Here is a 17,850-nt window from a genome sequence, read left to right as displayed (position 1 = left end):
TGCACGAGCGCCAGCCAAGGCATTGGCCTATACACATACAGCACAGCAATGAAGTAATAAAATGAACTAGGATCACACTAATCCAGCACGTTATTATTCTGAGTTGCCCCGCTCAAGCGGCGGCCATATTGAATGGGGCACGTGAGATTAATAACGTGCTGGAATAGTGTGATCCTAGTTCATTTTATTACTTCATTGCTGTGCTGTATGTGTATAGGCCAATGTAGTTGGATCTGTATGTGCGTTAGAATTAATCGATTATTTGATTCTAAAAAATTTCAATTAATCGAACACGAAAATTCTAATCATTACCAGCCCTTATATGTGTGTATATATATATATATACTATATTGCCAAAAGTATTGGGGCGGCTGCTATTACACGCACATGAACTTTAATGGCATCCCAGTCTTAGTCCGTAGGGTTCAATATTGAGTTGGCCCACCCTTTGCACCTATAACAGCTTCAACTCTTCTAGGAAGGCTGTCCACAAGGTTTAGGAGTGTGTCTATGGGAATGTTTGACCGTTCTTCCAGAAGTGCATTTGTGAGGTCAGGTACTGATGTTGGGCGAGAAGGCCTGGCCTCGCAGTGTTGTAAAGCCGGCTTCCTGATTGGCCGGGAAGCCAGCTTCATGTTCCCTCGTGGCTTTGCAGTCAGGGGAAATATCCCTCTGACCGGAAGTTCTAGTATCGGGGTAAGTATTGGAGCATTTGGGTGGGTACGAGTATACGATATTGGTATCGGTGCATCCCTCCTTAGTACTATCGGTCCTTCAGTAACTCTGCTTTGAGCCGATTAGGGAAATCTGCTTGTGCTCTGTCTCCCACATGCTGGCATTCCCTGCAACTTTTTCTTCGGCCATCATGGTTTCAGAGTGCTGCTCTATCTTGCAAATCTTTTTGCTCTATGAGGATAAGGTTATGGTACAGCTGAAACGTTTAATTTTACCATTTTAGTGATAGGTCTATTTTAAAGCTCTGAATTTTTTAAAACCTAATACCCTTGCACTGGTGCTCCCCCCACCCTATGCTCCCCCACTGGTTAAATGCTTGTTAAGTTTAGGGCTAGAGGAATAAGCTGTAATACTTTTATTACTCACTCTTCTGGCATCCAGTGCTTTCTCCTTCTTTCTGACACACTTGGTTATGGATGGGCCCTTGCTGGCCTCACATACAGCGCAGGACTGCCAGTCCTGCATTTCACATGATGACATCAGAGTGTGACCCTGAAATGGAGAGCTAAAGAGAAGCAACTTCAGACGACCAGTTGCACAGCATTGTGGAAGCCTGCTGGAGCGAAGAATAAGGTAAATATAACAGCTTGTTCCTCTACTTCTAGACCTAAAGTAGTATTAAACTCTCAAGTTTTTTTTTCAATAATGAATCCAGATCAAACAAATACATAACACAGTAACACATACTTAACACAGTAAAGTATTTCTTTACAATTTTGCCCAAGCATTACAATCATCATGTTTCCAAACAGCTTGCTCCAACTCTCTCAGCTCGACTTTCCTGAACTTTATGTTGAGTACAAAATCACAAGGGACAACACGCTCTCCAGCAGCTGTCCACCTACTAGCTGGGAGAAGGGAAGAGGGAGGTGTGGGGAGCAGGGGAGTGGCTTGTCCTGCTGTGGCTATGCATTTGTGGAGACACAAACAGCTTACTAGCACACACAAGGGTGGCTCCATAGTACCCTGCTAGGGAAAAGAGCCAGCCTGAAACAGCCTGTCAGAGCTAGTGTTTAGAGGACCAGCTGATTCTGCAAGAAGCTAACCTGTTTAAACACCAAGGAGCAGCATCCATTGTAAGTGATTTAATAAGCATTTGAAATAAATGTAATATCACTTTAATGAGTATTTAACTCTTGCAGTATGGTGTGACTACTACAAGGGTATTTATTTTTTTCTGCTGCCCAAAGTGGGTCTTTAAAGATATATCAATATGACAACACATTATTCTGATTTTTAAATAGCTTGGATTTCTCTTTATATAAATATTCTAAAAAGTGTTTTTGTGACTAAATGAATGCCGGTGAAGTAAACAAAAAAAAAGACAGAAAGCCAAGAAGTAAATGGAGTGCATTGCAATGTCCCTGGCTGTACAAAGCAAGCAGTGTATACACGGGGGTCTGTACGAAGCTGAAACTCACTCCTCTGGGAGCCTGCAGAGACCCAGGTTACACAAAGCATTCAGTGTACTCTCGCTGTGAATCTTGCATCCTTTTCTCACCTTCCTGCAATTGGTCGCGTTTTCCTATCACTGATTTCTCCTTATGCCTTTTAAAATTTTTGTTTATCAAATGTGGGCACTTCACATTACAACTTTAGCTAGAAAACTAACAGCATAGCAGTCATTGTCCAGAAAGATAGTGGGCAAGGAACGTTATATCTCATATTGGAAATGAGATGGGTGTCCTGGAAAGCTACATCTATGTAAGCACTATTATGAGAACAAATCACTTTGTTTTGTTTTATTATGCTTTGTTGGCCTGTTGTATTTAGACAATGTGTTTTGTTTTGCAGGAGTTTGCTGCTCTCACTAAAGAGTTGAATCTGTGCCGCGAGCAGCTTCTTGAGAGAGAGGAAGAGATTGCTGAGCTAAAGGCAGAAAGGAACAACACTCGGGTAAGTGAGTATGCAACGGCAGAGTGTGTGAGACAACCGGAAGGGGTTGTATTATATGTGCAAGGTTTTAAAGGAAGAATTGGTAGGGGTAGTCTTCATTTAAAGGAGGCCACATTTTGGCCTCTCTTTGGTTGCAATAACCTATCACCATCTCTAGCTGTAAGCTATGAATCTCTTTATCATAAATAAATGCACAGTAATGTTTATTTAAAGAAACATTCACTTTATAAAGTTCTGCTGTAGAAGCAAGGGGCTGGCATAAAGGTGCTGTGCAGTGGCATTGACAAGAAGGAGGTGTCAAAGGACCTGCTTAATGTGCAGAAGTCGGATACATTGACAATTGAGGTTGGAAGAGAATGGGTATACACGATGCTGATCCTGTGTCACAGGTTGCCATATTGCAATTATTCAAAGTATCCAATCTCACCAGCACAACAAAGGCTTACAACAGAGTCATATAGTGTTCGCAATATGCAATATGGTGGTTGGAGCTCAGGAGAAGGTAAAGGGAAGAGAATTGGCTATACCTGTGAGGCTGTGTTTGGAGCCCAAGTTATTGGTTATAGAACATGCACCGTTGATGGAAATGGATAATGTCAGTTTCCTGCTTTGACTTGGGGGTTGTCTTGCTCTCTACACCATTTCTTTTGGTCCCTCCCCGTCCACACCCATGATTGAGTAATGGTCAATGGTGGATCCAGCCATCTCTATAGACTATGAAAGACAGTAGCCTATTCCTGAAGAAGCGGATCTCTGTGAAACGCGTTGAAATCTGTTTTACTCCCACGGGACTAAAATAAAATTAGGAAGCTGATATTCAGCAAACTGCAACAAGTATTGTAATACAGATAAAAATGTGGGAGGATGCGGCTACATCCTATGGTCTTTGTTAGGCAATTTGTGTTGTCTTTCTTTTTAAAACCATGCATTTTTAAATATGTTTATAAATAAAATTTGTTATACTTTATATAAAAACAAAATATGTTTTGTGTGATCCTTGGAGTACCTTAAAAGTCCAAACTCTTTTTTCTATGATCACTGTTTGCCTGATAAAGGGGCTTAGTGCTCTGAAATGTTGCCTATTGTGAACAATATACAACTCTGTTTTGAGACTTTGCTGTGCTAGTAAGATTGGATGCTATGGATTCTTAACAAGTGATACCATCTGTTTTATTTGATACAGCACTCAAATGAATGGGCTATAAAAAGTTTAGAGTGCACCATTCTCTCCTATATATATATATATATATATATTGCTAATATAAATACTAACATTTGGCATTAAATGTACCCTGTAATGATATATTTAAAGTAAGCCTGTACTCTTTAGTTAACTTTTCAAAGCAAAAAGTATTCCTAAGAGCAGACACCACAAGATACTTGCTGTTACTTTTGTTAGCCAGAAACACCTCTGCTGTGCCCTTTCTAACTTATCATTCAATTCCAAAACAAGCAATTGGATAAATCCAACCTTCAGTTGATGAATGCAAGCCTGGAGTTTTTATCAATACTGCAAAGTGTTGGTTGTAGATTGCCAGTGTTTGGCTGTTTTTGCTGAAGGTAGGTGGTTTAAAAAAGGCAACTGCCAGCACTGAAAGTATTGATATGTCTACGTTCAATATTACATTTTATTTTGGTGTACATTGGAACTGAATATAAAACTAATTGCAATGTATAAGCATGTTTAAGAAGATTATGCTCAGAACAGAACAGTTGTGTTCTGACAGTTTAATTAAAGTTTTTAATAAAAGACACATCTCAAAATTAAAAGTAAACCGATGAAGTCCATTTCCATAATTTTGACTTGCTTTGTTTACCCAGCCCATAAAACACATACTGACACGAAGATTTTTTTGCTTTTTTTTTTTAAAATTTATAATCAATAAAATAAAAGTGGGGTTTCATATAAGGCATCAAAGCATTGATTTATTCCATAGAAAGAAGTTTAAAATACATACATATTAGTGCATAGTATTCACACTAATCTACATACAGACATAACACAGTATTTAATCTGCCGAATAAACTACAGCCTGTGGTGATTCATAATATCCATATGTGTAATCATTATTAAAAAAAATTCCAGTCACATATACTCGCTGTAATTTTATATACAGGTATTCCTCACTTAACGACCGAGTTCCGTTCCTACGACCAGGTCGTTAAACGAATTGGTCGTTAAGTGAGGAACTCTATACAGTACTGTACTGCATTAGTACAGTACTGTATAGCGTTGCCGATGTACAGTACTGAACAGTGTACTGTACATCGGGCAATGAAAATACTCACGGGGACGCGCTGTGAAGAACGGAGGACGTCACTTCCCCCGGCGACACGTCGCACTGGCGCGCGAGGTCGGAGGTCGCTCGGAGGACGGTCGTAAGTGCGAGTGGTCGCAAAACAGGTAAGTCGTTAAGCGAGGAGTATCTGTAATAGATAATCTCGTATTCCAGGGCTTGTAGTTGCAAATGCTTCACAACGGATTTCACTTACACAAGCTTCGTCAGGGAAATTTTAATACGGCAACCTTCTGATATAAAAAACTGCGCCGCCCACCGGAGCAGCAGTGACGCGACGCTCGGCGAGGCAAGTAAGAAGAAACCTTACGCTGACTCGAGTATAAGCCGAGGGGGGCACTTTTCAGCAAAAAAAATGGGCTGAAAATCTCGGCTTATACTCGAGTATATACGGTATATGAATTCATGTTTTTTCTTTTATTCATTTACATATTTTCAAATATCTATACAAAAGAGCAACTTACAGTAGATTTCAAACTAACATTTTTTCAAAGAGATGTCTGTCAACAAGCGAGTATCAGAAGCAGCTGGGGACTACTGGTTAAAAAAAAAGCCCCTAAGGCAGGCGTGGGTTAAAGTGTCCCACCCAGGACCATAGAAGGACAGGTATTCAGGAGTCAGGAACAGCACCCAGGTGATCTATCATCCAAGAATACCTATATCACTAAACCAATTCCTAGTATATGGCACAAAAACCCCCCATGTTATATTATCATTTTAATTGTTACCTTTTACTGTTATCAACATATGCTTTTTTATCACAGAGAATATACACAGCGAGCTAACACTTTCTTTGATCCTATCTTAAAGACATTCAGTCAAATTGGGATCTACTTTACAACCAGCACCTTAGTATTGATACTGTGACATAAGGAAAGGGGAAAGGGGAAGTCATCGAGGGGCAATATATTTCCCCTCGCTTTCTATCATATGTTCAAGACTGGCAGAACCCAGACCAGGTTTTCCGGTAGACTTTGGGTCTGGGTAATCCAGTTTGGGTTTTTCGTCTCTCACCTGGATTGTGTAATTGATAAATGATTGATTATCCAGGTGAGATACAAGGGGAAGGCTGAAGCATGATGTTGCTCTGACCTGGGACTCCGACAGCATTCTGAGAGATCTACAAGTTGGATGTATGTGAGTAAAAGGTTGCTGAAAGTACTTTTGTTTTGTGAGGTGGCTGAGATAAGCTCACCACCTGGTAGAAAGGAAACCTGCCTGTTTAGTCAGAGCCTGAAAGGCAAGGATTTGTTTTCTGTTTTTATTTTGTTTTATTTTAACCTTTTAAATAAAAACTGACCAAGTCAGATAAAAAAAGGACTTTGCTGCCTGGACTACCTTTTTTTCCCAGGGAAGATGATCCCCGTTTGAGCTATACCCCACATATGGTGGATTTGGCGGCCATTTCCCTGAGCAAAGTTGCATAATGGAGTATGTGATAAGGGCTTTGCTTCAAGCCACTGCGGCCCAGCCGCAGGCCACTACAGCCCAACAAGAGACAAATCGCCGATTGTTGGAGGTACACAGCAAGCAGATCGGGATGCCCAGCGAGCAGGTCGAGAGGTACTCAAGGAGGTGGCTCAAAGCATCCTAGCATTAAAGGGTAACTTCGTGGCTTCAATACCAGTGGAACAAAAGGTGAAGTATGCCAGCTATTACCTGCAGAAGATGACAGATGACGTGGAAGCCTACCTCACTACTTTTGAGAGGATTGTTGCACGAGAAGGTTGGCAGAGATGTGAGTGGGCGGGGCTAGTTGCACCTTTTCTGACAGGTGAACACCAAAAAGCTTACTACGACTTGGAACCTGAGGCTGCTCAGGATTATGACAAACTTAAGGCTGAAATCCTGGCAAGACTGGGTGTTACCTTTTGCGGTTCATGCCCAGCGGGTGTATCGGTGGACCTATAAGGCTGAAAAGACCCCAAGGTCCCGAATGTTTGATCTTATACACCTTACCAGGAAGTGGCTCCAACCTGAGACATTGTCGCCACCGGAGATAGTGGAGCGTGTGGTGATGGACTGTTATTTGCGGGCTCTTCCTGCCACCCTAAGGAAATGGGTCAGCCATGGAGACCCCAAAACTGCTAACCAGCTAGTGGACATGGTAGAGCGATGTACAACAGCTACTGACCTACTAAGTACCCCCGTTCTTGATCTTCCCATCTCACCCAGAGGACAACTGCCAGAGGACCTGGTAAGCCTGTTCCAGGGGTTAAGGGCACAGGAGAAAATCATAAGACATTTGCTGAAAATGAAGAGACTATAGGCTCTGGACCTAGAGACTGGCCTAGTAGGTCAGGAAGGGCCATGAGGCCATATAGAGGACTGGGTGCAGAACCCATAAAATGCTTTCGTTGCCATGGGTTAGGACATATTGCTGCTAATTGTCCATTGACTGATGAACCTATGCAATGTGATAATGCTACGTTGCGAAAACGCATGTCTTTCTTTGCACAAGTGGTGTGTACTGCATCATGTCAGGAACGTATTGAGAGACAAATGTGTGTTATTTCAATTGATGGAAAGCCAGTTACAGCTCTGCTAGATTTTGGTAGCATGATAACTCTAGTCAGAGCCGACTTTATCAGTCCCACCAGGCACCACCCTAGCACTATTGGGGTTATTTGTGTACACGGTGACACACATGACTACCAGACTGCTGTAGTGATAATTGATATCCCATGGGGCTCTGTGACACATTCTGTGGGTGTAGTACCCTCCCTGCCTCATGAAGCTAAAGTGGGGAGTGATTTTCCACAATTTTGGAGACTGTGGGAAAATAAAAAGGTTCAGGTGGATAGTTCTCCACCTACAGGTGAACCAAGGGAATTTAGTCCGGAACCTTTTGACTGTAAAATGGAAGAGGGCATTGTGGGTGTGTCTAATAAAGGTGTTCTGCCTTTCCCTCTTTCTGTGATGGCTGAGGAGGAGGCGGAGCCTGACCCACAGATTTTGAATAATGAACAGGATGTTGTGCCCGGCTCTAGTACTGAAAGTGGACCAAATTATATGCCTGTCTTAGAAGTCAGGAAGGATGATTTCCGTACAGAACAAATAAAAGACTCCACATTGACTAAAGCCACGGAAAACATAAAAATGATAGATGGGAAACCCATTGATACTGATGTAAGAATGTCTTTCCCCTACATGGCGCAGAAAAGTGATTTGCTGTATCAGGTGGTAAAGCAAGGGGAAGACGTGGTGGAACAATTAGTAGTCCATTTATGTCTAGAGTGACTAGGGAATTATGTAGGCTGTTCAAAATCTCACACTTGCGCATGTCTGTCTACCACCCCAAAACTGATGGACTGGTGGAGAAATTTAATAAGATGCTTAAGAGCATGTTAAAAAAGGTGGTGGACAAAGATGGGAAGAATTGGGATTTCTTATTGCCGTATCTCATGTTTGGTATCCGGGAAGTACCTCAGGCATCCACAGGATACTCCCCTTACTCCCCTTTTGAACTATTGTATGGCAGGCATCCCAGAGGCCTTCTAGATATTGCTAAGGAAATATGGGAGGGTGAGACCACGCCCTATAGGAGCGTCATCGAGCGTTTAAAGAAGCGTTTAAAGAAGAACTCCAGGAATTTTATTAACTCTTGCAGTGGGGCTACCCCTGCACTGAAAGGGTTAACTGCTCGTTTGTGTCTAGTTAAAAAAAAATCAAAGATATACTCACCCAAGGCTCCATTAAACAGTCTGGACTATGTAATATACAGCATAACGCATGCAGTGCACTGATCAGAATGCAAGGGTCAAGGCTATGTAATTGCACAGTGCAATAGTCAGTTAGTGTCCCTGTTGTGTTAATGGTCAGTGTGTTCTCTAACATTAGTGGTACACTGAGCTTAGTGTGACGGGAGGACGCTAGTTTGTGTCCTCCCGTTACCCTAAGGAGAACTATGGGGAAAAGCCTTAACCCCATAGTTCTCATTTAAAAACTCTAGCTTCCTTCCTCTAGATAGGCAGAGCCAGCTGTCACTCACGCAGCTGGGCGGATCCAGACATAATGGTCGGGGTCCGCTTCAGCTGCGGCGTCTCAGTAAAGACGCTCGCTGCCGCTCGCGGTATACTGTGGCGTCTCAGTATACCGTGAGCTGTAGCTCGCGGTATACTGAGCTTAGTGTGACGGGAGGACGCTAGTTTGTGTCCTCCCGTTACCCTAAGGAGAACTATGGGGAAAAGCCTTAACCCCATAGTTCTCATTTAAGAGTTCTAAATCTGTAAGCAATACCCTTTAAGTTCTTATGCTGTTCTTGGTATAGCACAGCATCTAGTCCCTCTTGAGTTGTATAGCAGTGGAGTATAAATGATTTAGAGTAGACTGGATAACCCATAACTGAAGTATGATTCAATACTTCAGTTAGCTAGCTGAATAGTTTGTGATGGTGACCAGTCAGTTCTATGAAATGATGGGACAGAAGCTGACCTTTCAAATTTGCTATATGTTTTTGTTTCATTCTATTCTTGTTAGCAGGTGTTGCAGCCATATTATTAGGTATTGAGTACTGACAGTAGTCTATGTATTTGAAGAGCTCATATTTCATGACTCCATGATGTTGATGACGTTAAAATACTATGGATAAATATTAGAGGTGCACTGAAATGGGAATTTTAAAAACGAAACCGAAATAAAAAAAACTGTCGCACCGATACCGAAAATGTTGTTTTTTTATTTTATTTTTTCAATTTTTTGAAATATTTTACTTTATTTTTTATAAACTTACATTTTTTATATTTATTTGTATTATTCATTTTTTTATAAATATTTTTGTTTTCTACTTTACTTTTAGGGGTTTCGGGAAGTATTGGGGGTCTAAGCAGACCCTTGATATTTCCCTTTTAAAATAGAAAAAGAGATTTAGGACACAAAAGTCCTCTATCTCTTTTTCTGCAGCCTCAGTTATCAATGAACAGGGATCCTCTGAGTGTTTCTGTTCATTGATAACAGGAGGATATGGTATGTTTACTATACAACTACGAATGAACAGGAGGTGATGTAGATCACTCTCATTTATTAATAATTGAGGCTATAGTTAACATACCATAGCCTCAATTATGTACAAACATTCAGCGATCACTGATCACTGAATGTTTGTAGCCTGCTCTCCTCTCTGACAACACACTGTCAGAGGAGGCTGATCGAGCGGTGCAGGGAGAGCTCAGCCTTCTGTGACAGTGCGGCCTGTCTCCGCCCACACACCGCTCTGCCAGACTGTGATAGGCGGCCGAGCGGTGTGGGAGGAGAGACACTGGCCGTTAACAGCACTCTCCTACCGCAGCGCTCGACCACCTGTGACACTTTCTCTTTTCCCCGCTGGGACACACACGGGGAGGAAAGAAAGCCGGGATGCGCTGATGTATCGGCCGAAACATGGCACTTTCGGCATTATGCCAAAAATATCATTTTCGGCCGATACGTTTCGGCGGCCCATATATCGGTGCATCCCTAATAAATATTCTGTATGTTCGTACAATTATTTGCTGTTAACTAGATTATCATCTACATAAGGCTGACATCTCTCCGTCCTGTTTAAACATGATTCAATACTTCATTGCAATTCTGCAGGCGCTGAGATAAGGCCAAAAGGTACAGTTAGGTTCGGATAAATTTAGGCATTGGCAACATTTTCATAATTCTGGCTCTGTACGCCCCCAGAATTGATTTGAAATGAAACAACTGAGATGCAATTAAAGTGCAGACTTTGATCTTTAATTCAAGAGGTTGGACAAAAATATCGTATGAAACGGTTTAAGAATTACAACCATTTTCAGTCCCCTTAATTCAGGCGCTCAAATGTAATTGGGCAAATTAACACAATCATAAATAAAATTTTTAATCATTTGTAATACTTTGTCGAGAATTCTTTGCAGGCGATGACTGGTTGAAGTATGGAATGCATGGACATCACCAAATGCTGGGGTTTCCTCCTTTGTGATGCTTTGCCAGGCCTTTACTGCAGCTGCCTTCAGTTGTTGTTTGTTCGTGGGTCTTTTTGCTTTAAGTTTTGTCTTCAGCAGGTGAAATACATGCTCGATCGGGATGAGATCCGGTGATGGACTCAGCCACTGCAGTATATTCCACTTGTTTGCCTTAAAAAAACCTCTATGGTTGCTTTCACAGTATGTTTTGGGTCATTGTCCATCTGTAAAATGAAGCGCTGTCCAATCAACTTAGCTGAATTTGACTGATTATGAGCAGACAAAATATCCCTATATACTTCATAATTTATCCAACTGCTTCTATCTTATGTCACATCATCAGTAAACACTAGTGACCCTGTGCCATTGGAAGCCATGCATGCCCATGCCACCACACGGTCACGGAAGGAGGTTAGTATATGTCCTCCCGTGACCCTAAAGAGAACTATGGGATAAAACACTTACCCCATAGTTCTTTTCAGAATAGATCAGATATGATCATTCTGAGCAAGGGTAATAAATGGTGAAGTATGTGCAAAGAAACCTTAATGGAACAGGTAAGCTCAATCCATTCCCAGAAATGTCCACCAATATTTATAGGATAAGTGAGCAGCATGCAAAGTGTTCTATAACACAAAGTGGTATAGGTTAATTTAAATTTATAATGCATTAGAGGAAACAGCCATCTTGCGAACATCTAGTAACAATACAGCTTATGGAAGTTGTAACTATCTGCTACATTGTATAAAATATAAATATTCCATTATTTCTCAAAATTCCAACTTAATAGAATTTAAATTGACTGATATACATTAAAGGCTTAAAAATATATCACGGCATGTAACTCTGCACTTCAGGTAAGTGGGGTGGCGGGAGTGAGGTGGTGCGGTGCCGATGTGACCATGTTTCACCCTATATATGGATGTAACATGAAACATGATCATAAAGGTAACTTGGGCATTTAACATATAGCAAGCACGTAAAAAAACCTGAGACTTTAAACTGCGCTTGCTGGGGACCTCGGCAGACTTCCTGTGAACCGTGGCACATGTTTACAGCATCAGCTGCACATCTTCCTAGGGATCCATACAGTGCTGCTTACATAGCTTTCTCTGCCCACAAGACCCTTCACACCCCTGGGGAGACCCCGCACAGCCCACCTGAGACCCTGGAGGCATCAGGCTGCCACCCTGGAGCAACACAGAGTATGAGGGCTCTTTGTTGAGCCTAAGGGCTCAACAAAGAAAATAACACATTCCTCTATCAATGGTTACGAGCGTTGATGGACAAATCCCCCGCTGTTTGCCTTGTATTCTGACAGCACCCACTGTGAGAATTTCATCCGGTTCCTGATAAAGTTTGTACCATGTATACCCAGCTTTACTCATCAGAAACTAAACCTTCCAGATACACATATGACACGTGTGACCCCATCCAAGTCACTGGCCTGCTTGGTGTATGACTTATTCAGTCTCTAAGCTGGATAGGGGAGCAAAAATACTGGAGCACAGTAGCTTTCCTTCCATAATGTAATGGTATTGTATATTTGAATATGGTAAGAATATATTTACTAAAATCTGTTGGCTTAAAAAAAAAAAAACTATGTCATCGTTTATGTAATGAAAAAACATGGACAGCCTTGCTGTTTGTGTGGGGGCAGAAAGGGATGCTACAACTCAGTTTAACCAGAGTGCTTGACTCTCCACTTTGAATATATCATAAAGAGTTAATGATCTGTGTGATAACCGCTGCCCTCTCTTCTGTTGGTTTCTAAGGTTTATATAAATAAACATGCTTGATGCTTTTGCACTCTATGAAGTAATGCTGCATCAAAGTCAAGGACACATAGGAAGTGGCTTTTACAGTAACTGCAGATGACAGTGTGTCACAGGCAAAATTAGATATCTGGAAGGCACTGAGTGTGTTTATCATTGTAAAATTGTCTCTGAGAAAGCCTATCAAACAACCAGACAGCCAGATTACACTAAGAGATCCAGGCAGTGCAGTATAACAATAGATAAATATTTGACAATACTGGTTTTCATAAACACTTGGTGTTTGTGTGCCTTACTAAACATTTGCACTTTTTGTAGCCTTAACACCTACTTAACACCTACTTTATATGTGTTACATGTTCCCAGTGCTTCTTACTTGCTTAAAATCCTACCTGGCTTTCCCATATGTGATGTTAACTAGAGGGATGTGGGAAGTTATGTTTACTATTAATAACCCCCTCTGTACTGTGCTAGCAGATTTCATTATGGTTTGTAAAATAGATTTAAACACTGTCCTAACAAAGGGTTAAAGATCTCACAGCATTGTATGTCACTGAGAGGAAGCTCAGAGTATCTGAGAGTGCACTTGTCTTTATATGGGGACATACTCCCCTTTTAAACTGTTCAGAATAGCTTGCAGTCTACACAAAGGCCTGCTCCAAATAAATATAAAAGGTAAGAAACATGTTTTTAAAATTATATTTAGGTATGCTGTGTGAATGGGAACACATAATAAACGTACAGTAGGGTTTTCGCAAATCTAAATGCAAAACTGGAAATACACTTTAAAGTGCATTAACATACAATGTACCACCCAGGCCTTGTTATCTTTAACCTTTTGTTAAGCTTCTTGAAAATATAAAGGCTTACAAATTCCTTCTCCTGCTGAAACTATTGAATTTAGACAGTATGCCCCACCACACAACACATAAACAAATAGAAACACAACTGACTGTCCACAATTGAGCACCTAATGGCACAATGAAAATCATGCTATACAAAGTGGAGCTAATAATGCATGACTATCAAACACCATCATGGCCTTCAAGCTGTCCAATACTTTCTGACCCAATCGGGTTCCCTAAATTCCAATCAAGTGAGATTTTTTTGTGAAAGTATCAAATTTGTGTCTAGCCTTTTTAATGTTTCCTTTCTGGATGGTTTTGACACCTAAACCAAGGGTACAGCTACAAAAGCCAGGTTTGACCCAAGTTATGCTAATTTATTCATAAGCTACTGGCAGCAATATACTTATATGCATAACTAAATGCATAATTTAGATATTTGTAATGTTCAATTCTTTTTATATTATGATAGATTATGTCTTAAATAATGTGTGTATATATACACAGCTGTGAAAAATAAAGTATACCCTAATTGAAATTATTGACTTTTTTTCAATATGCAAACAAATCTTTATTCAAAAAGTGCCTACAGATAAAAGTGATATACTGGAATAAGAATACAAAAAAAAAATACTTTTCTAACATTTATTCAGCAAAAATAATTATAGTTGACTACAGGCTTGGAATCAAAAGCTGCTATTGTCCCCTGTAGCATATATGACTACACATTCCGATTCAGACGAACCTGCAAATCAACGAAAATCAGTTGATTCGGCGGTTCGTCCGAATCCGAAATATCGAATTTAATATATGCCCGAATATACTAAAACGATATTCGGGCATACATAAATTAATTTTCTGAGTATGCCTGCCGCCATCTCAGAGGCGAAGCGTTGACGTCACATGACGGTGATGTCACGCTGAATGAGCGGCGGCCGTCGGCGTGTTTTGCGCATGCGCGACGCCATTTGGGAGTACATTTTGGTGTACACCAAGATGTATGCATTGTGTATAACTACCCACCAGTTTTTGACTACCCTATCCAAAAATTCCTTTATTGCAAGATGTTTGTCAGTTTAGTTGTATGAACTGCCCCTTTCATAAGTCTCTTACAAAATTTCAGTCGGAATCAAATCAGTTTCAGTGGCAGTCCTTAACCCTTTATTTTTTCTTTTTGAGCCATTTCTTGGTGGATTTGTTAGTGTGATTCCAGTTATTATCAAGTTGAAAGACTCATTTCTGGTTAAGTTAAACTTTTGGATAGATGGTATCACATTCTTATTAAGCACACTTTCATGAATATATAGTTGACTGGATGACTGTGAGCTACTTGGGCCGTGAAGTAGCAAAGCAACTCCAAATCATAACATTTTCACCACCATGCTTCGCAGTTTTGAGGTTCTTCTCCTCCATTTACTGTCTTTGGTTTGCACCAAATATGTTTACTATTACTGTGACCAAACTCTATTTTTAATTAGTCTTCAACATAGCTTTTTCTCTACAGCTCGCGGTATAATGAGACGCCGCAGTATACCGCGAGCTGATGCTCGCGGTATACTGAGACGCCGCAGCTGAAGCAGATCCCGACAATTGTGCCGGGATCCGCCCAGCTGCCGGTATGTGTTCGCTCACCTCCCGATCTACTGAGCCGACCTGTGACAGTCTCATTGTCACAGGTCGGCTAGAACTATGAGGTGAGTGAAAAGCACTCACCTCATAGTTCTCTTTTTAACACACTTCTAATGCATATTGAGTTGGTGCAATCTCTTTCTGATTGTAGATTCATGCACTCAGACCTCAACTGTTGCCTGTTACCTGAACAACCCTTGAAAACATTTTGGGGTACTTGGAGGCTTCTTTTAGTATCAAACGGTCAACTCTTGCATTGTATTTGCTGTAGACATGTGCGGTTCGTTTTGTTGCGAATTGAAATTTGTATGAAGGCATCCGAATTTACGAATGACAGAAATAATGAATCCGAACAAATCCAAATGTTTGATAACGAAATTCAGATACATACTAATTTAATTTGGAACAAACACAACAAGCGGGAGAGCTGTCATTTACTGTTCTCTGACTTGTATCCCACATGAAAACGAAGAATAACAATACTTTTAGAAAATGTAAATAAAGAAAGAAGCCGAGAGATCTGTGTTATTCTGTAACAGCTTCTGCTTCTTTGCGGACACGTCGGTTCCGAATGTAAAGAATCTGACAGTTGTCACAGAATACTGCACACAAAAGTGTTAAACTGTCCACAGAAATAATAATTAAAAAAACAGCGTGGGGTCCGCCCCTCTGCTGATTGACATCAGGCAGGGGGTGGAACAATGGCTGCCTCCCACTGCCTTCTGTCAGTCCAGAGAGGAGTGGACCTGAGACAGAAAGTTCTCTTTCAGATCCCCTCCTCTGCTGATTGACAGAAGGCAGTGGGCAGAGCAAAATCCAGCTTGCTATTGCAATTTAAAATAGCCAATAGCAAAATGGCTATTGCTTCTGCAGAGGACTGGACCTGAGAAAGAAAGTTCTCTCTTAGGTCCGCTCCTCTGTGACTGAGAAAGTTCTCTCTTAGGTCCGCTCCTCTGTGACTGACATCAGGCAGTGGGTGGAGCATTAGCCAGCATGCTATTGGCTATTTTAAATAGCCAATAGCAAGCTTTGTTTATTCTGCCCAATGCCCGATGTAAACATTGCATAGGGGAGTTGTTTTTTTTTTCTCATTTGTCGTCCGACGCTGGAATGACTTTGTGGGACATTTTTTTCATACACTCAGTGGGAGGAGGTCCAAATTGTCTCTCTGCAGCTCTATTTCCATGCTCTTTTGCATAAGTGATAACATCCAGTTTAAATTTTGCAGAGTAAGCCAGCCGCTTTACAGGTTGTTTTTCACTTTCTGACATTTTTATGGTCACAGAATGCTCCGACATTACCGCTCTGGGCACTGCCTACACGATCTCCCCAGCAACAACTGACCTCAGGTTCAAAAGATTTATGATTGGAGGAGAACTGTTATCTTGTCTCTGCAATCCGTGAGGCTAGGTTGCAGTGGTATCAGCACTTTCAAAACCGCGGCCCCCGTGTATAAGACGAAAAAGTAGCGTCTTATTCCCGGAAAAATATGGTAGTCAAAAACTTGTTTTGTGTTTCTTGTTCAATCAAAGGATTTTTTTCTAATTGTTGTGTGTTTTATTGACATTTTATTTAACCCTTTTTAGAAAATGAGTAGGGGTACAAGTACCCCTTACTCATTCACAAGGGGGGTGGCAGCATCTGGGTGCCCCCTTTATGAAAGGGGGTACCCAGATTCAGATGAGCCCCCCTGCTCACAGACCCCCACAACCACCGAGTCAGGGTTGTGGGGGGAAGAGGCTCTTGTCCCCATCAGCAATGCTGAGGGCATCTAGCCTAGTATGGTGGAGAGGTTGGGCACTCGCTCGTCCCCCCCCCCCTTCCTGCCCTGCCAGACCGCTGCCAGGCTCTGGTATGGGATTTTAGGGTGGACCCCACTTTTTTTTTGCGTTACGGTTTCCCTTAAAATTCCTACCAGACCTAGGTACCGAATCAGGAGGAGGAGGCAAAGTCAATTGGTCACAAGCCGGGTTCATACACAGGACGTCAGGATACAATAACAAAGTACAGGGCACACAGTGACAAGCTGAAGACCACTCAGCAACGTGGTCATGGCTCAGTGCAGCGTAGAAAGTTCTGCGCACTCATGCTAAAGCACGTTTTCCAGGAACTTTAGGCAATGGATTGCATACTTGTGTGCATGCACGTTTTTGAGCGGGAGTCCATCTGCAGGTAAGTCTCATACAACTGTTAAAAATAGCCGTGTAGGGCTGCATTGAATAGCCGAAGAGGCTTCCGCTCACTTCACTTCAGTTCAGTTGTTCATTCGGCTGCCTTGTTATCTATTCTCATTATCGATTAGTTGGATCCCCTAGCTCTCTCCTCCACGCTAAAGGGCAAAGCAAACAGTGGGCGGTTGCAATAGCCAGGCTGCTATTGTCTATTGCAATTTGAAATGGCCAATAGAAGGCTGACTATTGTACCAGCCCACTATCTGCTGTATCTACATTCAACTGCTGTCTGCGGAATCTTGCCACTTGCAGCTGCCATTCCCTAGCTGAAGCGATTCAAGTGCCATTTATGAAAAGTGGGAAAAAAGTAATTTTTGCTTTCGGCATAACAAATTCTACTGTGGGAGGTGCGTTGCAGTGCTATTCATTTTGCCACGGTTTGCTTGGCTGCAGCGAGACCGTGCATCAGAAACCTGTGTTGGAAGCGAGAGAGGTTTTCTGGGAGAAGGTTGAGTAAAACCACCTTCGGGTCTGATGGCATTATGTCCAGTAGGTTAGAGAGAAAATGCATCACG

General features: G+C 41.6%; 1 protein-coding gene across 1 annotated transcript in view; it reads left to right on the top strand.

Moving 5' to 3' along the window:
• The window catches only part of PPFIA3 (PTPRF interacting protein alpha 3), a 165,303-nt gene that overhangs the window by 32,825 nt on the left and 114,628 nt on the right, over positions 1-17,850 (top strand). The window contains exon 2 of the mRNA XM_018564364.1: positions 2,530-2,631. Within this exon, the coding sequence (XP_018419866.1) occupies positions 2,530-2,631 (102 nt within the window). The remainder of the gene's footprint in view (positions 1-2,529; positions 2,632-17,850) is intronic.

Source organism: Nanorana parkeri, unplaced genomic scaffold, assembly GCF_000935625.1.
Source record: "Nanorana parkeri isolate BGI_ZX_2015 unplaced genomic scaffold, ASM93562v1 scaffold747, whole genome shotgun sequence".
NCBI lineage: Eukaryota > Metazoa > Chordata > Amphibia > Anura > Dicroglossidae > Nanorana > Nanorana parkeri.
This window is presented reverse-complemented; position numbering and strand designations above follow the sequence as displayed.